General features: G+C 29.2%; 1 protein-coding gene across 2 annotated transcripts; it reads left to right on the top strand.

Moving 5' to 3' along the window:
- Positions 1 to 6,345: 6,345 nt before the first annotated feature.
- On the top strand, positions 6,346 to 21,878 carry LOC123302393 (glutathione S-transferase D7-like). Of its 2 annotated transcripts, none has more exons than XM_044885315.1 (7): positions 6,346 to 6,361; positions 12,478 to 12,614; positions 15,847 to 16,012; positions 19,069 to 19,127; positions 19,684 to 19,825; positions 20,993 to 21,157; positions 21,234 to 21,878. In XM_044885315.1, exons 3-7 carry the CDS (start codon positions 15,875 to 15,877, stop codon positions 21,378 to 21,380), a joined length of 651 nt encoding a protein of 216 aa, XP_044741250.1. In that variant the 5' UTR covers positions 6,346 to 6,361; positions 12,478 to 12,614; positions 15,847 to 15,874; the 3' UTR covers positions 21,381 to 21,878. The 2 variants fall into 2 exon arrangements, with proteins under 2 accessions (XP_044741250.1, XP_044741249.1); XM_044885314.1 differs by having other exon boundaries at positions 15,844 to 16,012.
- The last annotated feature ends 2,843 nt before the right edge of the window (positions 21,879 to 24,721 follow it).

Here is a 24,721-nt window from a genome sequence, read left to right as displayed (position 1 = left end):
CTGTTCTTCAGTTTTTTGATCTTGATCTCTCAGATTGTCGAAGTCAGTCATATGATAACGCGAATAATGTATCAGGGATTTATTCGGGCTTACAGGCAAGAATTCATGAAATTATATCTTGCAGAACATGCTCCTTGTGCTGCTCATTCTATGAATTTAGTTGGAGTTCACGCAGTAGAATGCGCCCCAGAAGCTGCGTCATTCTTTCATACAATACAAACTTTATACAACTATTTTCCTGCATCGACACATCGCTGGGAAGTCTTACAGTCTCATACTGAAAAAAGAATTGCGTTAAAAACTTTATCTGCAACCAGATGGTCAGCTCGTTATGAAGCGGTTCTTTTTTCTGCAATTAATTAGTTATTCTAATTCTTAAAAAATAAGATATCAAAACTATTAAAATAAAATTTCAGTCATAGGGCGGCATTTTCTTCAGTTCCCCAGGGCGGCAGAAATTTAAATCCGGTCATGGGTCCGTTATCAATATAGATATACTTAATTGAGCTGTGCAGCCGTCTTCCGAAGAAGGTAGCGGAGTACAACAATAGTTAATCTGTCATCACTAGGAATCTTTCTACACTTAAGTTACTTTAAAATGTTTAAAACTTGCGGAAGTGATATGCATAATATAAAATTTATATTATTTTATTAAATTACAAGCTGTCCCACGGTAGTACGCACTCGAGTCTCTCTTTTAGATTATAATGTCGGGAAGCAGCCAAAACTATACTGAAGAAAATATCGAAATCTTCTAAGAAAGTTGACACTCGATTTAGAGTATATACTATTAACGAGATAGGAATGCGTTAATTATCTTTAGTAAAATTTCGAATATTACGATTAATGTTAATCAAATTGAAATTTTTATAATAAACAAAGCTGTAGACAATAAAATTTAAAGTTGTATCAAAGTTAATATTAAAGCCTTTTTCAACTTTCTACACAACAATCTAATATATACAGTGTTTATATCCTGTATATATGAAATAAATATCAAGGTATACTAAGTTTCAACCCAAGTTTATAACGCTTAAAAATATTGATCCTTTGAACAAATGTTTGGTATAGGTGTTCATAAAATCACCTAATTAATCCACTTCCGGTTATCTGTCCGTCTGCCTGTGGGCACAGGATGTAAAAAGTGAGGCTAAGTTAAATGAGCAACATAGGTCAATTGGAACTTGGGTCTTAGATGCGTATTACCCATTTTGAAAACAGTTAGAGATAGAACAAAAGTTTAAAGGTAAAAATTGTTCCTTATATAATAATAAACAACTTTTGTTTGAAACATTTTTTCGTAAACATTACTGTTTATCCGTGAGGGCTCAAATTACGACAAAACTTTGGTGTCCATTTTCTCCAAAACAATAAAAGATAGATAGTTGAAAATTTACAAGTAGTTTAAACTAGTAGTCTTGTGAAACATTCTCGAAAAACAAAAAAAAATTTCTAGAAATTACTTTAGAATATTTTCGAAATTTTCGAAAACCAAATATTATAGAATTAATATGTGAACACGGTTTTTTAAACTCAACAATTTAAAAAAAAAAATAATGTAAGCACTGATATTCAACACTTTCTATACAGGGTATTTCAACAATTAACTCAATTGTCTGTGTTCACATGTTTTGAAAATAATTTTTGATTTTTAGAGATGTTTATTTATCTAATAGTAACGTGAAGCCTACATTGTCGACTTCAATTGAGTTTCGAAGTAATTACTCTAATTTTTACATGTACTTTACTACGACAAATAACGTTTGTTTTTAAGGGGTTGGAGTATTTCGTACAATCGAACGTGAACATTAACATATCTGTTAATTCATTTAGTTATTACTAAATATATAGGTACTGTTGATTATAAAGTCATTTTACATTTTACACATGTTATTCTAACACGAAGTTCAAGTTTGAAATAGTTTATATATAGTGCCTAGCCTAACCTTAACCTACAATATGTTATCTTATTAAAAAGTAAGGTAAATGTACATTATTTCGGGAGTTTTTTATTTTAATCAAAAAATAAGAAACATTTAATAAATTTTTTATTTTAAACAATAACAGCCTCTAGAACTAAAATATGAACAAAAAAAATCGACTTTTGAACAAACCTAATCACCACCATTGTTAAGGGCTTTTTAGTTTACTGTTAAGCTTATCATACTACATGTAAAAATATTGATTGTAATGAATAAATAAATCATTTTAAAACTTATGCAAGCTATTTTAAATTAGTTATTTTCTTTTAATTATTTTAAACTATCATTTTAAATTGGTGTTATAATTATTAAAATATTTTATACCAATAGAAGCAGTGGATACCGTAGATTTTCGTGAGGTAATTACACGATATGTTTTCTTTTTAAAATTTTTCTAATTAATTCTAAAAGACTTGCTTTTTATGGTAAATATCTAATGTGTTTTTTATTTCCGGAATAATGAGCAGAGTTTTTACTTATGTATGCAATTCCGGGAGTATCACATTGTAAAAGAGAAAATTGAAACTTGACTTATATTTTGTTATTTAAATTAGTTTTCTATGATTATTTATGCTAAAATAACATTTACTATTGTTGTGTTTAAAATTAACACGACAATATAAATAATCCGTTGTTATAAACAACCTAACCATATTATCATTCAACAGTTCCACACATGCAGTACTATCCGAATTAACATCTGGCAAATTAATTTTAGGTTTTTGTATACTTAAATAACATAATATTAAAATTACAGACATACTAAAATACTTTTAAAATTTAGGATTTAGGCGGCGCAGTACTAAACGCATCCACTACCGCCAGCCAGATGGCCCAAGCTCTCACTGAAAGAGCAAGAAGAACAACATATCATAAAATCAGCCATAATAAAATTCTTGTTTTGCCAACGTTGCCAGCTCCTGTATCATAATACATTACCAAATAATTTCCTTATCAACAAAAAAGTAGACTATAAAAGGAAAAAATTAAGGCCTGGATTAAAAATTACTGTACTGTAACTTTAGGAATATCAGAGCTCAGAGTATCGGACGGCCAATAGTTGTATTACAGTTATTGGCTGCACGGACATAATAGTATTGCGTAGCCTAGCCTATAAAAACAAAATTTGTCATACATACATGTTCTTATCATATAAATATTATATAATGTTTGAAATATGTTGCTATGGAAACGAATAATACTATAATTATATACGCTATTTATCTCTGTACATTAAACACTTCCAAGTTTTAGTTAATTGTTTCAATATTACGTAAATACTGTAATCTATTGATTTGACATCGTTTGTGCTAAATAATTGATCTATTGGTACTAGCCATTCTCAAAATTCCACTCAAATGTGTTTGTAAATATATTATGTCGGTATTCGATTTTAACGCAAAGATGTCAGCGCCACGATTTAAAAAAATGTAAGCCGTACTTGTTACAATCAGCTGATTTTTTCATTGATTGGAGAAGCAAAAGATACCAACTTTATTATACATTTTAATGGACTGTGGTATATTTGTTCCATAGAATATTATACATATAGTCTAGTTAACATCCACGATTTTTTCTAACTTTTTTGTATATTCTCCGAAAATTACGAAATAGGTGTCATTCGATTTGTAATTTTATGTAGAAAGTTTACTGAAAAAAATGAAATGGCGCTAAAAAAAATTGCAAAAGTTATTAACAATTAAGTGAAAAATAAAATAGGGGGTTCAGTTTTTTTTGAATAACTCAAAAAATATTCGAAATCTGAAAAAAGATCCAAAAAGATGAAGAAATTTCCTAAAATAAAGTTTCTACTGCCGAAATTGTATCTCTAATATTTATAATTTTTACAGAGCCTTGAAAATAGCGCAAAATATGACAAGTTTGGCTCTCGCGCGCGTTCTGTCTTTGAGACCTACTAACAAAAAAAATTATTTAAACATATAAAATATGAATATTAATAAATAAAAAAATTAATGTATTTTTGAGATACATGAATAAACAATAATCTGTGATTGAAAATTTTTTTTCCTAATTTTTGCATTAGTTATGTAATTGTTAACTAACAATTTTTTCTATATAGAATGTTAACATAAAATCTCCGATAATTATTAAATTAAAACCCCAGAATTTTTTTCCCTCCGTGAAGTTATTCTTATTAAGCTTACCGTTCAAATAAATTACCGTTTTTTAAATTTTAAAATTTTGATTTTTCAATTTGTTATTAGCACTTGAATATTAACAAATGAAAAAAAGTAATGAAAATAAATATTTTGTTTAAATTTTTTTATTGTTTTAATTTTTTATAATTAAAAGCTACATAAAAATAATTTTTTAAAATTTTTTACAATTGTTGTTTAAAAAATTGTTATAAACAAATACATTGTTTATGAGTAAATCGAAAATTTTTTTTTTGCAATATGTTCATTAACACAAATTATGATTTAAAATAAAAAAATTTTTTCTTAATAAAATTTATTTGTTGCTTAAAAATGCGTTTGTTAATTAACAATCTCTTTTAGCTACTAATTATTAATATTAAGAAATATTATTATTTTTTTTTAAATTTTTTAATTGTTTTAATTTTTATAGTTAAAAGCTACATAAAAATAATTTTTTCAAATTTTTTACTCATAAACAATGTATTTGTTTATAGCAATTTTTTAAAAAACAATTGTAAAAAATTTGAAATATTATTTTTATTTTCATTACTTTTTTTCATTTGTTAATATTCAAGTGCTAATAACAAATTGAAAAATCAAAATTTTAAAATTTAAAAAACGGTAATTTATTTGAACGGTAAGCTTAATAAGAATAACTTCACGGAGGGAAAAAAATTCTGGGGTTTTAATTTAATAATTATCGGAGATTTTATGTTAACATTCTATATAGAAAAAATTGTTAGTTAACAATTACATAACTAATGCAAAAATTAGGAAAAAAAATTTTCAATCACAGATTATTGTTTATTCATGTATCTCAAAAATACATTAATTTTTTTATTTATTAATATTCATATTTTATATGTTTAAATAATTTTTTTTGTTAGTAGGTCTCAAAGACAGAACGCGCGCGAGAGCCAAACTTGTCATATTTTGCGCTATTTTCAAGGCTCTGTAAAAATTATAAATATTAAAGATACAATTTCGGCAGCAGAAACTTTATTTTAGGAAATTTCTTCATCTTTTTGGATCTTTTTTCAGATTTCGAAAATTTTCAATATTTTTTGAGTTATTCAAAAAAAACTGAACCCTCAATTTTATTTTTCACTTAATTGTTTATAACTTTTGCAATTTTTTTTAGCGCCATTTCATTTTTTTCAGTAAACTTTCTACATAAAGTTACAAATCGAATGACACCTATTTCGTAATTTTCGGAGAATATACAAAAAAGTTAGAAAAAATCGTGGATGTTAACTAGACTAATAGAGAGCGCGAGGGATCTGCTGGTGGTAAATGGATGCGACATGATGAATGAGAGAGAAGACTGTAATAAACAAGCTTTCGAGTGATGTTAACTAAGTAAAATAATTTATAAAATTTTGCTACGCTTCTTAACTTCATATAAAATTTAGGAATAACATTTCTGACCCTTTCAATCCTCCATGCAAAGTGGCAAGGATGATTTTGTAGCAAAAGATTCCAAAACAAGAAAGTACTACTATTCAAGCGAGCTATTTCGGTTTAAAGTTTGGTAAAATTTTGTGTTAAAAAAATTTACTCTTATATTTTGGTTCTGTACCTATATGGATAATCAGGATAGCTACTCTGAAACATAATATCCCCAAATGTGAAGGGGATTAAAATTTTTTTTCTGACTCGAGAACAATAACTTCTATTTATCATTTGTTGCATAAACGGGAATAGAAGTTATAACATAAATATGAGTTAATAACAAACTTAGTTTTAATGTTTAGTTAACTTTGGGTATGGAATGGCAAACTAAAACTTGATTTATTATATGGTTATAAGCCTTGGTCGAGACTCACAAATCAAAACTTACATTCATTAGATTTGGTGAAGGCTTGGGAACGGATTGAAATAACAAGGCTGGTTTGACCAGTACTATCGTCAAGCTTGGCATTTCTTATTTTAACAGAAGAAGGGTTGAATATACAGAGCTTTATTACCTTGATAAAAAATAAAACTAATCATAGTGATTAATTACATATATTTATGTTATAAAAATAATGCAGAAAAATATTTTTCCACCATAATCATTACTTTCCGATCAACAGTTAAGTATTACAAAGTGTTATATTTATTTGGTTTTAAATATCGGATACAGGATACTTTTGTAAAATAACAAATATATTAATATTTAAAATTTAAAATTTAATTAAATAATCAAAGTGATATGGTCCTACAAGAAATATAATTAGGGTAAACAAAAAGATTTTATTTTATAACTAGCAACGAAGCTAGTTAAATATATCGCACAAGTTGACCGCCGCTTATTATACCATGTTTATATGAAATATACATAGCATATTGAGTCCCAAGTTTGTAACGCTTAAAAATAATGATGCTAGGAAAAAAATTTTGTCATAGGTGTTCATAAAATCACCTAATTAGTCCATTTCCGGTTGTCCGTCCGTCCGTCTGGGGACACGATAACTCAAAAACGAAAAAAGATATCGAGCTGAAATTTTTACAGCGTACTCAGGGCGTAAAAAGTGAGGTCAAGTTCGTAAATGACCATCATAGGTCAATTGGGTCTTGGGTCCGTAGGACCCATCTTGCTAACCCTTAGAGATAGAACAAAAGTTCAAATGTAAAAAATGTTCCTTATCAAAAATTAAACAACTTTTATTTGAAACATTTTTTCGTAAACATCACTGTTTACCCGTGAGAGCGCCAATTAGGCGGAAATTTTATAATATGTACTATACTTGATTATCAGTTATGTATGTGTCACATGTTTGTATGTGTAATGTGATAAAGAAATCAACACTTACTATTCATGGTATTTCAACAATTAACTCAGTCAATTGTTTGTTTTCACTTGTATATATCTACTGACAGTAATCGAAATTTCTAGAGCCAAAAATTTCTAGAATGCACAACTGCTCTAAAATTTAAATTTCGCTGACACTCTGTACGGAATTACTTTATGTATATTCCAGAATAGAAATTAGTTATTTTTAACCGATTTTAAAAATTTTAATAAATTTTAGAACTGTTATTTTATTTCAGAAAAGTTTTAAATGATTTAAAACATTTAAATATATTTTATCATTTTTTAGAAATTTTTGAAACCATCTAGAACATGACTAAAATTATAACGTCTAGTGTCTAAAATTATTTTAAATCATATTGAACATTTCAATATATTTTAGAGTTTTCTCGATATTATGAATATTCTAGATTGATTTCATTGTTTCCATATAATAAGATGGAATTTCTTAGATCATTCATAGAATTTTGAGAATATTGTAGAAAATTCTGGATCAACTACAATCATTCATTTTCATAGTTTGTGTAGGCGAGCTACCTTTTTTGAAAAAAAAATTCCTACCAGGGTAATTCCAACGGGAAAGGGTAGAGTAAGTGATTACAAATACAGGGTAAAAAATTTAGGAGCTGAATGTTTGCAGTCGCGGAGGGGTGGGAGTTAAAAGGGGCCAACCATGATTTTTTGGAAATGGAAAAGTTCTCGACAATTAAAAGGTCTGCAACTTTTGTATGTAATATTTTTTTACATAGCCTCAAAATTTTTGAGAAAAACGAAATAAAAACCAATTTCTTTTAATTTTAAATTTTTAATTCCGCCAAAACAAATTCAAACCTGATGTCTTTTGGTATGGTTAAAGCTATTGATGTTGCCCTTAACTATATTTTTTTTTATTAGGTTCAGTAATTTTAAAGAAATTTATGATTTTCGATATAAATAGCATATTTTTCAAATCACTCAAAAATGTATTTTTTTTACTACAGACAACTCTTCCTAAACTCATTTTTTCCGTGATGACTTCAAAATTATTATAAAAACATACTACTCAAGCAAAAAATTTCGTTTAATTTGAAAAAACTGAAAAATCGATTATTTTTCTTAACAATTTTTCTATACTACGAAATGAATATCGTATTTATATACCATGAATATCATTTTGAAGCCAGAAAGTAAGTTTTGTCCTTAAAGTTCAACAAAATAAATAATAAATTTTAAAAATATACATAACATTCAATTTTGTTTATTTAGGATTTCATACATATATATAATCTACAGTTCGTTTTTTTTACTCATTTTTAAAAGTTAGATATAATTAAACATTTTTTAATTGTATCTAACTTTTTTATTTCTAATTCTTCTTCTTCATCTTTTTCTTCTTCTTTATCTAGTTCTTCGTCATTTTGAATTTGTCCCTCGAAATCATTTTCGGATTGTTCTGATTTTTCTACCATTTCTGAAGATGAAGGTATGCTCTAAACGAGTATTGCTTTGCAGTTCCTTCGGTGCGTGGTAGTTTTTCTAATTTACAATTAGATTTGACTATTGTTGTATCGCTATCAGTTCCCTATTTGCACTTTACTATGCTTCAACACTTTTAATACACAACCGATAACAGTTCAAGATGTGAATTTAAAATTAAAAACAGTTACATTGTTGTAATATACATTTTTTAAATTTATTATTAATTTTATTGAACTTTAATGACAAAACTTACTTTCTGACTTCAAAAAATTATAAATAATATTATGAAAAGGTATTTTACACCGAATTTTAAAAGTTATATAAATTTATCATAATCATTTTGTAGAGATAATGTCAAACAATGTTACGTAAAAAAGTAGTAGATTTTTTAATTATCGAAAACTTTTCTCTTTAACTTTTTTCGATATTACGAAGTATATACGCCGTAAATCTTAAATCTTAAAAAACCCTGGTTCATCCGTTTAACCCCCACCCCTGCGACTGCGCAAACATTCAGCTCCTGAACATTTTACCCTGTATTTTTAGTCGCTTTTTCTAGCCTTTCCTGTTGTAATCACGCTGTTAGGAATTTTTTTATAAATCAGCTATATTTTCATCTAGCACGACTGAACTAGGTTCCTTTTAAACATTGTAAAATATCCGAGTATACTCTAGAGCATTTTGGGAAAATCTGGAATATCATGGAAGGTCTGGAATATTTTAGAACATTCTGGAAAAAAGCTGAAAAATTGTCGAAAATTTCGATATTTTCACGCACAACGCAACTTACATCATTTAGCACACTAAGCCAGAGCTTATATGGATTGTAGAATGTGTTAGAAAAGGATAGAAGCATCTCATACTCATTACACATTTTTACCACCCACTTCCACAAACAGCAACCAAACTCCACTACTTGCACACTCCATGAAAGATTTACAAAAGAAAATAAATTAATAAACAACCAAACGCATAGTGGTCGATCTCCGATTCTACCGGACGCATTTTACCGGACAGAAAATTTGTCTTTTTTTTATCTTTTATTTGCCTTATGTCTCATTTGGATACGACTTTTCTGAGTCATTTTGTTATTAAGCCGTTTATTTTTCGGGCGGGGGTGTCAAATAAAAATTTTTTTAAAAATAAAGTGAGAAGTTCTCAAATAAAGTAAGAAGTTCAAAAAATATCTTAGAAAGTCGTTAAACCCTTGGTTAATTTTTTTATTGGTTAATTTCTTTAAACAATTGCAAAATACGTGAGATATAATAATAATAATATAAAAAATTTGTTTTGTTGATGACAATTGAATAATTAAAGATAAAAGGTCGCAACTAATCTTAAACAACGTATTTTGCTTAAATATCAATTTTTTAGCTCCTAACTTTTTTTTGTCCGACGCACAGTTTTCCTCTAAAATTCGATAAACCTCAAAAAAATGAAAATTGCCACTAAATTAAAAGTTTCATCAAATCGGACAAAATACGTGAGATATAATAACATACAATAAAAGTTTTTTTGGTTCCGAGAAATTTGTATTAATATATCATAATACAGGAAATTTTCGCACTCTAAAGTAGGCATCATCAATTATGCAATCGGTTTAACCTCAAGTAAGCACAAGGCATTTGCTTCGCGAAAGCAAGCTAAAAATGTGTGTGTGTGTATTTGTATGTATTAGGGCGGGTCAATTTGTAGGTAATCGAATAAGTCAATGTTGCATAACCCCTGACGGTGTTCTTTGGATCATTTTGAGTATTTTCGTCCATGAAACTATACCTCTAAAATGAATTTCGAGCCTCCCAATTTATCAGGGTAGGGTTTTTTCAAAAAATGATTCAGATGTTGTACCAAAAAGGCAAAAACACATCCGGGGTTTTTTGGAGTCGAGGAATTCATTTTTAGCATTATTTTTATTTTTATCGCTGCATGAAATCCATTAAAAAAAATTATCTACATGTTGGTGAAAACCGTTTCAAAGTCCGTTGAGTAGTTTAAAAGGAGTTAGTAGATAAACAGACAGACGGACTGAAGAAACAAACGCAGATATTTCTTTTATACTATGTATAGATGTTGTTTTTGAAAAATGGGTTTTCTAAACCGTCATCTCTTCTAAAGCTGTTTTTCCCTATCAGAATCGTCTCCAAATTAATGAAATCGGTCCTCGCTTTAAAAACACCACTCTTTTTGTAATCTCTTTTATGTAAAAAATGCTTTATAAAACGGGAAACTTAATCTAGATCCATTATTGTTATCAATACTTTTACTTTGAAAAGAAATAAAAATTGATCCGGCATTAATTTTCTGTATTTCCTTTCAAACGTGAATGTGGGGTATCGCGTACTTCATGGAATATGTAAAATTTATACAATGAAGCCCTACTACTTCAAATATTTGTTTTATATTAAAGTTTCGGTTTTGGGAACACGAATGATTTAAGAAATCTTGGGGTAGGTAAAACGTTTTTTTCAAACTTTTTTAAATACGTTAGTAAGATATACCCTCAAAGCAATTTTTCAAAGGTAGGAAAATTTATTATCTTATTCTTAAGTTTAATTTAAAAACAATATTTAAAAAAAAAATTAATTTTAAATAAAAATTTAATAATTCGTTAAAATACCTGAAAATTGTAATATCAATTATTTATTTACTAATATTTATTATTATTTCTAAATTACACTCAAAATACGTGTATATGCATCTTATAAAATTTCGTAACCCCTGAACGGCGTACGTCATACGCCCGACATAAATAGTTTCCAAAGCTTTTCTTCGAAACTACAAGAAATAGAAAGTTCGAGCTAATATCATAACAAAACAATGACTTTAAATTCCCTATCGGAAACCTACCTAAATGAAAAATCTTTTCTAATTTCGGATAAAATTTGGGAAACCTAAGAGAACTGAATTACGTAGTTTAGTTTACAGAAATTTACTTTATTATTAATTCACAGGTATAAATTACGGTTGATAAAATACTAAATAGTTTGTTGTGAACTGTTACAAAAAATATGGTGGTCTTGCTACCAAAACTTTGTCTCACCTCGAAGTCAAATGCATTCAAAAATGCATTATTTTAAAATTTTTGAATATAGTTTGAGATTCTTATAACAAAAAAAAAAGAAAGAAGTTGATACAAGTATATAATCACAAACTGACATTTCAAAATATATTCGGTCATAAGATTTTAAAATTTTAATATCTTAAGCCCGAAAATTTATGATTAAATATTTTAAAAAATTTATTGATCATTCTCTTTGCACACACCCTTTCTTAATAACCTAAGAGCTGAGTGTCTTTTTTGAATACATATTTGAGCTACATTGCAAATATTGTTCTTGGTAACTTAGCAAATGTGTGGATGGTGAAATCGACAATCTGCTTGGGAGATTGTGGAGCGTTAGTGAGTTACGAATGTTTAATTTACAATTTTTCCTCTGCAAAAAATGTTCTTGAGAAACTTTGACACTTACAACATTTTAAATATAAGTTTCAATTATAAGAGTTATCATAATGAAAGTCGATTTGGTTGGGATTTAAATGGTGACATATGATTTAAATAGTGCAGTTAATGAATTTAAAATCAGGGTCGACTAACTAAGTTTTTTGATAATGAACCGATTTTGCTCTTACATGGCTCATTTTGTTCGTAATTGCATTTATAAAAAGCTCTTTAAATTATTATTGTGACCCTTCCCGTTTTCGAGAATTAGACTTTTATGCTCCAGAGTTCCCGTTCTGCTTTCCGTTTCTGCTAAATATCTCCCAAAGTTTGTGCCTGACAAGCAATTGCGCCAGGCTAATAATACAGCAATCGTGCCTGACTAAGGGCGCCTAATAATAAAAGCATTTGTTACTATTTCATTACAACTCTGTGCGTTAGGTAGTTTTCGAGATGCAGCTCTTGAAAAACATATACAATACTTATCCTTTGAAAAAAGTAATGAATTATATTGACTTACTTTTGTCTCTCAAAAATACCGAAAACATTAAGAAAATTAATTAAAGAAAAATCAATGAAAACAAGTTTTGCACGGTATGAACATTAACTATTAGTGAATTTTAATATGAATTTTTTTTGTTTCAGACATTTTTGAACGATTTTATATTATATTTATAGATTATTAAATTTATTGATATTATTGGAAAAACCAATTTTATTATTTGGAAATTATTTGTAAAACTGGGGCAGTGCATTGAAACAGTAGCTGTTGTACAACAAAAGTAAGTAATTCACTGTGGCGGATTTAAGACCAATGAGCCAGGGAGTAATTTTTGTAGGGCGTATTATTTGAAAAAAAAACTTGAATTAAAATCAAAATCGGTTGTATGATATTGAAGGGGCGGTAAAAATATGTTTATTATATCCGCTATCGCTATAAGTGATATGTATATTTTATCTCTCTGGAATAAGTATCTTCCAAAGAGAAATGTCACTAGAATTTAATTTGGTGACTCTAAGTTCGACAGTCAAAACACCAAAGAATGCTTGTCTTTCTTTGGATAACTGATGTTTCATTTTTCCTCGGAGAAGAATGATTTTAGTAAAACATTCAACTAGCTCCAAGTAACATAATAGTCACTGGAAACTAATGGGTAGCAATTTTGACCATATTGTGGAAAGATTATTAAAAATTTTCGAAACTGTTTGGTACCTCAAATGTATGGATAACGTGCATGTAGAATAACTAAATGGCCTATTTTATAGGTCTGTAAAACTGACAATGTAAAATCGACGGAGATGGTAAAAAAACGGAAAAATTTGTTGCTCGAACCGATCGAGAATAACCGGCGATTATATTCAGAATTTCTTCTGTACATTTACAAATTTTACGCCATCAGATCCAAATTGTAGACTACTACAATTTTTTTTGGAGAGTCAGCTTAGATTTTTTACTACCAGATCCATTTAACAAATTAAAACATTTATCACATTGGATTTTGGACTGTAAAATACGCATACCAGCACTAGCTAGCTATGAAACGCACACACATTTGTTTAAATTATATATTTGTGAAAGTTTATATTAATTTGTTAATTTTTTAATATAAAATAAACTTTCCATGTTTGTAATTGACCTTTGCAGTTAATATTACCTTTTAACATGCATTTGGAAATAAAATGAGACAAGTGAAAACAAACCATTGACTGAGTAAATTGTTGAAAACTATGTAAGGACAGTGTTGATTACGCAATCGTTTGTTTTTTTACGTCATATAAGTAAAGAGAGATAGACAAGCATATATAAATACATGTCACACACAATTAACTCAAATTCCCATATAATACATACTGTATAATTTGCGCTCTCACGGGTAAATAAAATGTAACAGTAATGTTTAGGAAAAGATGTTTCAAACAAAAGTTGTTTATAAGGAACAATTTTTACAAATGAACTTTTGTTCTATCTCCAACAGTTTACAAGATGGGTCCTACGGCCCCAAAACCCAATTGACCTATGTGGGCCATTTACGAACTTGACCTCACTTTTTATGTCCTGAGCAAGCTATACAAATTTCAGCTTGATATCAGACGGACAGACAGACAACCGGAAATGGACTCTTTAGGTGAAAATTTGGTTGGTACCATCAATATTTGTAAGCGTTACAAACATAGACTAAACTTACCGTAAGTATACCTTGATATATTTTATATATATTGTATAACAACTGAAAACAAACAATCACGATAATGATATACACGAAACACGATAAATATTACTTATATGTATATGAAAAGTTCACATAAAAGGCAAGGATAGATTCTCCAGATAGAACGCGTTCTCATTTTATCGAGGTATCGTATTCACGTACATGATAGTTCCATTACCAGCGGGGTCTATCTCTATATGTCTAGAACTTGAACACATGAAATGCTACATTTTAATCCATAGAGATAATACGAGAAGGCGAGGGGTCTGATAGCCTGTATGTGGGTGTGATACATGAAGCGAGAGAAAAGACTGTCAGGTTTTTAAGTTAGAGTCTATACGAAGTCTATAATCATAATCATTAAAAATTAATATTTCTAATCTATATTTATATTTCGTAATGTAAAGTTTATTCAGACAGCATGTGAAAGTTCGTGATACGATTCCCGAAATTATGAGCAGTGTTTTTTTTAAGTGCGAAAGTAACTCTGTATGTTTGCCTTTTTCCACGACTAAACGACTGAACCGATTATGATGGTGATTTGAGTTAGGATACCTTGAACTTTGTGGATAAACATGAAAAACATGCTATTTTGTTTACTGAAAAGCCAACTTTGCAGGAATGGAACGGAATGAAAGGAGTGTTACAGATTTGTACTGGAAGATTGTATTACTTACATTTAAAATCTTTAGATTATTGAATTAATCTTGAAATGAACAAAATTGAAGGGCGACCTGTACTTTTTGTCAAAATTATTATTATTTTTTATGGTATGATGCTTTTATTAATTTCCTTAACGAAGACCTCAATAGGCATTAATAGAGGGTTATGGAGTTAAAAGGGTACTTTGAGATATAATAGAGGATAAAGGAGTAAGGACTCGTGTTATATATGGAATGAAAGGATCGACGATAATGGACAAAAATTGTTTATTTTAAATTTTTGTATATGCGATCATTATTATACCATGTATATAATATATAATATATATCAAGGTATAGTAAGTTTAGTCCAAAGTTTTTAATGCTTAAAAATATGGATGGTACGAATAAAATTTTGGTATAGGTGTTTATAAAATCACCTAATTAGTCAATTTTCGGTTGACCGTCCGTCTGTGAACACGATAACTGGAAAATGTTGTAAATCGTTAGGGATAGAACAAAAATTTAAATATAAAAAATGTTCTTTATAAAAAATAAACAACTTTAGTTTGAAACATTTTTTCCTAAACATTACTGTTTATCCTTGAGGGCGCAAATTAGCTTAGAAACAATATACACGGTGTTCTGTTATTGACTGCAGATCGTCGGCCTACAGAATAAGCTCATAACGAAGGAAAAAGTCATTTACCAATTTTGGATCTGAGCCCTAATTTGGGCGCTACGGGTATGACAAAAATTGATAAATTGGCAAATTCACTATCATTCGATAACCAGTAGCCAATGATAATCAGTATATATTAGTAAATGTCATTTAATAATATTTAACTAAAGAAGGGATATGAACTGATTTCAATTGGAATATTATTTTGAAAAAAACATTAAAAAAAAACTATTATATTATTTCATTGGTTTGGTCAATTCCCACTTTTTTTTATTATTATATTTTTGCAAGAAAACATTAGATTATTAGTAAAAAAACAAATAACATCACAGAAGGAGTGTTTTTAATTAAACGTAAACAACGTTAAACAACGTTTTGTTTTCACTTGTTCAAATTACGACGTTGTCTAGTTACACTTAAAAATATGTTTGATAATTATTAAACTTTTTTATAATTGATTGTAATAATTGTGTTTTAGCAGTACAACAGAACCAAAAGTTATACCCACAATGATCGACTTATATTATTTTCCACCTAGTCCGCCATGTAGAGCTGTTATGTTAACTGCAAAAGCTGTTGGTGTTAAATTAAATTTAAAACTATTGAATATAACAGAAGGTGAACATATGAATGCGGAATTTGTTAAAGTACGGTTATTTGTGTATCAAATATCATACAGTAAGCATTAAATATGTGGCCTTTCAGTACAATCGTTCTAAGATATTCGGTCTGTAGACTACTGTCAATAATCATTCAAAATAAAAGCATAAAATGTATTTAGTATATTTAATACCATAGCTAATTGGGCGAGAGAAGATACAATTTTATTTCGAGTATCGTGGTATTTATTTCAATAACTATATTTTGCTGTTTATTGTGTATAGACTAATTTCAGACTGTTTTATACTGTTTGAATTTTTTAAAAGATTTCTATATTACTAATGTCATATACGCCCACAAACGAGTGTAGTAGCAGTTAAATTTATCTGGACATTATTTCCCAAACTATTAAGACATTTATTGCAAACAAATAATAAATTTTGGAAATCGGCTTACTGTACGAAGAACATGAAAGCTTATTTTTTGAAGTTATACTTTAATAGTAGGTACAATGAAACTAAATATCTAAAAGGAAAAAAGTTTATTACAGTTTATGAGTTTTTTACAAATTGCAATAAAAACAATAATGCATCAAATAAAAAAAACTTTAAATAAAAGTTTTAGTTAAAGTAATTCTGAACATTTGGGGTTTTCTACTTTCTTGCTTCAAAATTGACCGAGATATGCCAATTTTAAAATGATGCAGTTTTTGCTTATTCAATCTAATGAAAAAGGACTTATTTTGTAAACCATTAGAGATAGAACGAAAGTTTAAATTTAAAAGTTATTCTTTACAAAAAATAAACAACTTTTGTTTGAAATATGTTTTTATTAACATCACTGTTAACTCGTTAGGGTGTATAGAAAATACTTTCAAAAATTTCGAAAATTTCAAAAAGTATTTTCTAGAATGTTTTACAAGATCACTAATTGAAGCTACCTGCAGATTTTCAACTTCCTATCTTTTATAGTTTTGGAGAAAATAGACACCAAAGTTTTGTTCTAATTTGCGCCGTGATGGGTAAACAGTTTCAAAAAAAAGTTGATTATTTTTTTTAATAATTCATAAATTTATTTGAAATAAATTGGAAACTTTTGTTCTATTACGGTTTACAAGATGAGTCTTTTTTAAAATGGCATATCGCAGTCAATTTAGACACTGGAAAATCGAAAAAAAGAATATTATATTACGAATTAAGAGCTGTTTAGAAATTTGCGAGGATAGTTAGAGATGAGAGAATATGAGTTAACAATTATTGCTAACGTAATGTAGGATATTGCTATTGTTTATTTTCTATTTTACCGAAGGCCCATATTTTTAAAATCGACCTAATCAACAAAGATTTTAAACCAGAATAAATAAAGGTATAGATAATTATAACGAGTAGATTTCACATGAATTTAAAAAACGATGAAAGTTGATTTCAAGTTACATTTTGAAGCCCTCACTATTTATTTATAGGGGAATTTATTATTTTTAAGATAATTATTCTACGCTACGATACTTTGAAATATACCTGGAAGCCGATTTTAGTCGTTTTTTAAGGTCTTTGAAGTTAACTTTCGTGACCTTTATACATGATGTTACCCCGGGTCATATATACATGTTTTGATCTACAAACTTTGTGTTCGATTCATTTTCGATATCAAAAATGAGTATTACTTTTGAAATTTTCAACTTAGATACAAAATAACCTTGAAAATCGACAAAACCAATTGCATAGTCGCCATTCAGTACATCTATTTTAACAAACTATTTTTAATACTGTATAAAATTATTACACACTACCAAAAGACTGGAATTTAAATAGATAAGTTTTATATGTATCCTTTCAAAATGCAAGCACACAAAGGAGCATTGTAATTAATCTGTTTTCTCTCCAACCGTTCACTATCTTCCACTTTACGACTGTTGCGGCACCCATAAAGGATATCCAATGCTGACGATGTAATCGATGCTAGGTGGATAGCATAATGAATAAATCAAGTCTTGGTTTGCCTCGACCAAGTCTAATAATTACAGGCTTGGTTTACTAGCCTTGGCCAAAGGCTGAATTTAATGGCTGTGAACAAGGATTTGCAAGACAAGGCTTGTCGAATAATACTTAGTCAGCCTCTCAAAATAATTGAGGGGCTGATAAATGACATTATCAGCGGAAAAGGTGGTAAAACACATAAATGGTATCACCATAGCCTAATGGGCTCTCTAGCCTAAGTGTGTCCTTCGTAGACAGCCAATATAACTTAACCTAGTTACGTTAGGTTAGGTTATATTGGCTCTCCACGAAGGACACACTTAGGCTATAGAGCCCATTAATTTAACCCAGTTACTTTAAATCTAATAATTTGTTGAGAAAATTACTTTTCTGTGACCTGATCCAAAATTGAATATTAAATCAGCGTTTCTCAAGTCGATATTAGTTCAAGCCTGGTCGGAGATTGTTGAGTATTCGTTCAAGCTTGGAAACCGAGATTGGTCCAGTTTTGCATATTCATTAAATGATAACATTGGTCCAAGCTTTGTTGTCAAAACAATACCAACATTCTAGCAAACCAGACTTTAATTTATTAGTCTTGGTAAAAGCTGTTATACAAGAAGGAGCTGATATACCAAAGCTTGGAAAACTAGTCCACCGTCAACTTTTCATTTTGAATTGCCTTCCTAGCCAATTTTCTATCTGGGAAGCTCCCAAATTGAGTAGAGCAAAATATCCATAAAATTTTTAATGGATTAACTTTGAGAAATATTACGGATGTTGCTAGGTGACCCTAAACAAAATTTAGGGATGTTGTTGGGTGACCCTAAGGCAGTTGTCTATTTATCTTAATTGTAATTTTACCGCTAATTTACCACGTTCATATCTTTGTAATTATTGACTATCTGTAAAAATTTGTAAGCATGTACCAACTTTTTTAATGAATAGAAAAATATCAGCATTTTGAATTTTTGGGGATGCTGTGGAGGGTGACATTGGTATAATTTGTTTCAAATTATGATTAAAAGTTATTTTCCATCAATGATTTTTAAGGTTTAATATCTTTCTTGAGTGGGTTTTGAATCAAATAAAATGGTTTATAATTTGATTAAGAATTGTATTTTTAGTTAAATCCAGAACACACGATACCAACAATTGTTGACAATGGAGTTGTTGCTTGGGAAAGGTAAAATTGATTCCATTATTATTATTTTATATTTTTAATATATTTTTTAAAAAGAATGTTAAATTATCTACACTCAAAGAATAAAAATTTTTAAACACTTTCAATTATATTATAGTATTTTTATGTAAAAACATTTATTTAGACTATCTTTGTTTATTGACCCAACTGGGTATTTCTTAACAAAGAGTTTTTGGGAAAAATGACACAAGCAAAAGTTGTCTCACTGGAAAGGAACTTACACATGGTGAATTCGAACTTGATTTTGAAGGTCATCTAAAACATTGTTTAAGTGCATAGCTGATAAATGAGAAATATATACTTTCACATTAGAAAGTTATTCGTTACTATAATAAAACACACAAACTTTGTTCGAAATATTTTTTCGAAACTATAAAAATGTGACATAAATCGAATGCAAAAATCGTCTTTTTAAAAACGTCTCAAAACGCTTCGGCGAATAAATATTCAGCTGATTAATTTTTATATTGGATAACTATTTTTATTTAATACTTAAGAAAAACAAATACATAATATTTATATTCACTTTCTTATTTAGTCGAGCCATAATGAGTTACTTGGTGGATATGTATGCAGAAAATGACTCGCTATATCCAAAGGATCCACAACAGAGACTTATGGTCGATCAAAGGCTATACTTCGATATAGGAACCTTATACAATAGGCTTGTAAATTATTTTGTAAGTAAACAGAAATATTAAATGTTTAATATCTCGTTAATGATCTAGAATTCCATCATTTGAGTAAACAGTAAGTAAAGTTTTAATAGTGTAGCTTAGCGCCATTTCAAACTCTTAATGTGATAAGGGTTTGTTTAACACTTCAATGTTTATACCAGAAAAATTGATAGCTTATCCAAAAACGCATCTTAACTTTTTTTATATAAATTATGTTTATTCTCAGTAAAAATATTATTCTGGCACGCTTTTGGGATTAGTACTTAATAGAGACAATAATAGATTGTAAATATACGTCATTCTGCATTGGGTCAATTTAAAAAAATTAACTTTTTGAAAGGTGCATAGATTAAAATCTACATCTAACTTGGTCATTGCTATTGGCCAAACATGCCAATTATTGGAATCGATTTCTTGGGTGATTTTTGAAACTTTGAAAATATTCAACAAAATGGGCCAAAAAAGTATAGTCGGGGTTTTTGGGTTCTCTGTTCACGATTTCAAAGTCAGAATTTTCATATACTTCCCCCATCCTCCTAGGATAAGTCGCACCCCGTTAGCCCAAAATAGTAATATTCTGTAAATATTCAACAAAATGGACCAAAAAAGATACTCAGAAGTTTTTGGGGTCGATTCTTTTTGTAGAATATTTACATTAAGTTGAGTGTTGCTATCTTGGGCTAGCGGGGGGCAAATTACCTCAGGAAGGAGGAAGTATCAACAGTTTGACTTCGTTATCGTGATCAGCGACCCAACTACTCACATGTACTTTTTTAATCCATTTTGTTGAATATTTACAGAATATTTTTGTTTTGGATCAGCGGAACCAGGACCGGTGCTAGGGGAATATATCTGTATTGCGACTTGAGAATCGTGATTAGGGCTCGGAAAACCCCCTAGTATAATTTCTGGCTCATTTTGTTAAATATATTCAAAGTTTTAAATTTTCAAAAACTTGTTATTTGGCCAATAGAAATGACCAAAGTTTCTAGCGGCGCTAAGTTTGATGTAGATTTTGATCTTTGCACCTTCCAGAACATTTTTTAAAAAATTCGCCGCCCAATAGGTTGAGGTGCAAAAAATTATTTATTTTACACTTTTTTCGTCTAAAATTAAGGTATGTGCGAAATATTTTCTCATTATTGTTAAAAGTTTTTCTAAATTTGATAGATTCCTGTTGCATTTGCTGGAGCCAAGCCTGATGAAAACCAAAGGCTTAAAGTTGAAGAAGCATTGCAGACACTAAACAAATTACTTGAGAGTTATGAATGGGTGGCAGGTTTTGGTATGACAATTGCAGATATAACAATTATCGTATCAGTTTCAACTGCTGAGGTAATTTTTTAACTGGAAAAATTTTTAAATTGCAAATGGAACGGATGTTTTTTTATAAACAATTTTCTGTTATTAGGCTGTTGGATTTAACATTTCTAAATTTTCAAATGTGAGTGAGTGGTACGAACGATGTAAGAAAGCATTGCAACCATTTGAATATGAAGAGATTAATCAAGTTGGTGCAAATACTCTTGGGGGAATATTTAGAAGTAAACTTCGTTAAGGCATTCATTTTGGATTATGAAATATTTTTGGTTATTTTATTCAAGTGTTGTAATATTGGCATGCCAATTTCTTTTGATTAAATTCTTACTATTCAATATTTCTCAAAAGGAATGATTTTACTGCCCTTGTAAGAAGAGGTGGGCAAAATTATCCCATTGCATTTTTTTACTAAACTGTTCACATAAAATATTAATTGTTCTTTAACATTGCATCAACGATCACTATGGAACCAAAAATCACTGGTAAAATAATCTAAATCAACACAATCAAGACCCGCCACATGATGGGGGATCTTTTTACATATTATAATTTTACACTCAAAATAGGGATAATTTTAACGTACATATATAAAGGGGATCATTTCACCCGTAACGACACATTTAAACAGGGCCCGATCTATCTATTTATCCGCTCCGGACAAAAATAATATTTGCCGCCCTTTACACTCGTTTCATATACAGGATGTCTTTCTTTTTTAAATTGAAATATGTTTGAAACTCGGTAAATAAATTAAATTCTTTAAACGAAAAATATTAGTTTCAAAAGGACATATCTTATACCGACATCGAATTCGATTTAAGTTCATAACTGACAAACATTAGATGGACGCTTTAAATTAGAAAGTTGTTATTTATAAATACACTTACATTTTTACTTTGAAACATTTTTTTTAAAACCGAATTTTATTAAAAAAACGAATAGTTAAGATAGTAATTGATAGCAAAATTCTAGCTTTTTGCGCGTTTGTTCATTCAATTTGAAATTAAATGATCTTTATAGAAAAAATCACTTTTATTGGATTTATTGAAAAATTTTGCACGAAGAATGCCCGAATTTTGCTGAAACAATTATACAAAATAAGAATTTTGATACAAACTAACTATTTTGGGTAAAACTTTTCAGTCCGTTTTTGCCTAAACTGTACGGTTTGCGGATGCAACTCAAAATGTAACTTTTTTAAATCAATTAAAACTTTCTAATTTAAAGTGTTCATCTATCGATTATCATTTATGGAGTTTAATGTCTGCGTAAGATGTGCGCCCACACACCCAACATTTTTCGCTAGCAGTATTTTTATCGATAAAAGTTATTTTTGAGTTTCAAGCATATGCCAACTTAAAAATGCACCCTGTATACAGGGTACATGTATTATATGTACAGTTTCGCTTAAAAACACAGATTCCAATGATGTTTTTCAGTGATTCATTTTAATTACAAATTAGAATGAATTTTTCAAAACAATCCCAGTTTTCTGAATAGCCCTGGTTTTATGGAGTCTCGATTATCGAGAGTACACTATATCATATTTTAAAGAGTTGCCGCTCCAAATTTTTGTCGCTTCCCCGTGGATTGGGCCCTTTATTTAAATATCGTCATAAATCTGATCTTTATTTTACGCCTATCAAAATGTGTTATAATATTATTAAAAGTCAACAGAAGCCAAGAGTAAAACAACCAAAATGTCTTACCAAAGATCATAAGCAATAAAATATTTTTGCTACGAAATACAAAATAGCTTATATTTCGCCATAAGTTTTTGTTGAACATTTAATTTGATCACGTGGAAGCCATCTATAGATAATTATACTAGATAGCTCTAATAGTTGACTTAAAACAACGAGGGATCATTTTATCCTGAGGTAAAAGGTTTACCTTTGTATCTTACTTTTTATTTCTCTGGAATTCTAGAGGAGTTGGTGACTTTTTGTACTAAATAAACATTCACTAAGGATAAAGGAGAAAACGATCGTCATAAAATAAACTAGAATATCAATGGATCGTACTAGAGATCTTTTAGAGTTTCAGATTGCTTTAGTAGACAAAGCTTTGTTTTCCTTCTTAGGAATGATTTTAGTGAAAGAGCCAACAAAGCAGATCCTTTTATCATAATAATTACTGGCAACTAATTCACATTGATGCGGAAAGTTAATATACTCATACTCAAAATTAAGTTAATAAATAATAATGCTTAAAACAGTGTATGCTGGTCCTTATAGACGATTAATTCTAATGATGATTGGTCGTTTTAAATAACCGTATTATAGGCCAATCGACAGGTAGTTTCAGTTGCTGATTAGTCGGAAGTTAATGAAAATTTGGAATGGTTAAATAACATTTTCGCAAGTTTCCGGCCTCGAGGACCCTGTGCCAAAAGAGGAGGGGGGAAATAGGAAAAAATTTTGACCTTCGCTTTTTCCTCAATTCCTTTTTTCCTTGACTCTTGACGATTTGGAGCACGGGGAACTTGAAAATACAATTACAAAAATTATTGGTTAGTATTTTTTAAAATAACGACTAAGTTGTCCAACAGTTGTTATTTATCACTGGAAGAGCCTTTATAACACAACGGCAGTTGTGCAAAAGCAAATGTGCCGTATGTAAAACTGTGTGCTCCCTTAAAACGGCAGTTGTCTCAATTTTGGAGAGACACACCGGTAATTTTTCTGTAAGATCCTGCTAGCTTTCGTTTTTGTTTCACCAAGTATTGTCTTACATTTTGTACATGAACTAAAAGTTAAGTTCAAATGTTGTATTAAAGTCAAAATTTGTAAAACTGATCGCCTAACACATCCTAACTTATAATTTTTAAGTATATTTTCGAGTTCCTAATGCTCAAAAACGTGTAATTTCACATTTTGGGCGCATTCCATCTTGAATATCTCACTTCCGGTCGAGATTTCGGTTGGGCAACCAGTAGATTCGGACTCAGCAAGATCGAAATAAGGGGAAAAGACTATTTGCTATTAAAAAGTAATTGAAATGCCTGTAAAACTTACGGAGAGCTTTTACAATTTTATGACTAGTCTAAAAGCTTTTTAAGAATTAAAAAGAGATCGGACTTTTTTTTTTTTTTTTATTGGTAAAAATAGGATTATTTGACATAAAACTAAATTTTCCTTAGTTTGGATTTTCATAATTTTTAAGTTCAGATTTAGATTCACCAACCTCGAAAACTCTCAGAACAATATTATTTTCTAAATAAATTTATTTTAACCGCGTTTTATATTATCGGTAGTAAAAGGACGCTTATAGCTAAAAATTGTTCGTCCGCAATTTTTAATTTTCATATTTTCAAAGCTGGTGCTTGCAACCGGAACCATATGTGCAACACCATTTCATCGTACAGGTATAACAGATGAAATAAGGTCGGATTCTGCGTATTTTGGCATCTAGCGAATTTTGAAAAGTGAATTTTTTCTAAGCGCCATATTTTGGTAACAAATGGACATATACACATGTTTGAAAACTCAAAGTTGTAGGAGACTTAACGATTTAAAAAATTTTGCAGAAAATGTTAATTAACCATCTCTGAACAAGATCCCAAAGTTTCATTAGTTT

This window comes from Chrysoperla carnea, chromosome X, assembly GCF_905475395.1.
Source record: "Chrysoperla carnea chromosome X, inChrCarn1.1, whole genome shotgun sequence".
In the NCBI taxonomy this organism is placed as follows: domain Eukaryota; kingdom Metazoa; phylum Arthropoda; class Insecta; order Neuroptera; family Chrysopidae; genus Chrysoperla; species Chrysoperla carnea.
Note: the sequence above shows the minus strand (reverse complement) of the source record. Positions and strands in the feature narration are given on the sequence as shown.

Coding starts and splice junctions, on each gene's coding strand:
- LOC123302393 (XM_044885315.1), top strand. CDS start 15,875: ATGATCGACTTATATTATTTTCCACCTAGTCCGCCATGTAGAGCTGTT. Junction 16,013..19,068: donor TGAATGCGGAATTTGTTAAA/GTACGGTTATTT, acceptor TTGTATTTTTAG/TTAAATCCAGAACACACGAT. Junction 21,158..21,233: donor TATCAGTTTCAACTGCTGAG/GTAATTTTTTAA, acceptor TTCTGTTATTAG/GCTGTTGGATTTAACATTTC.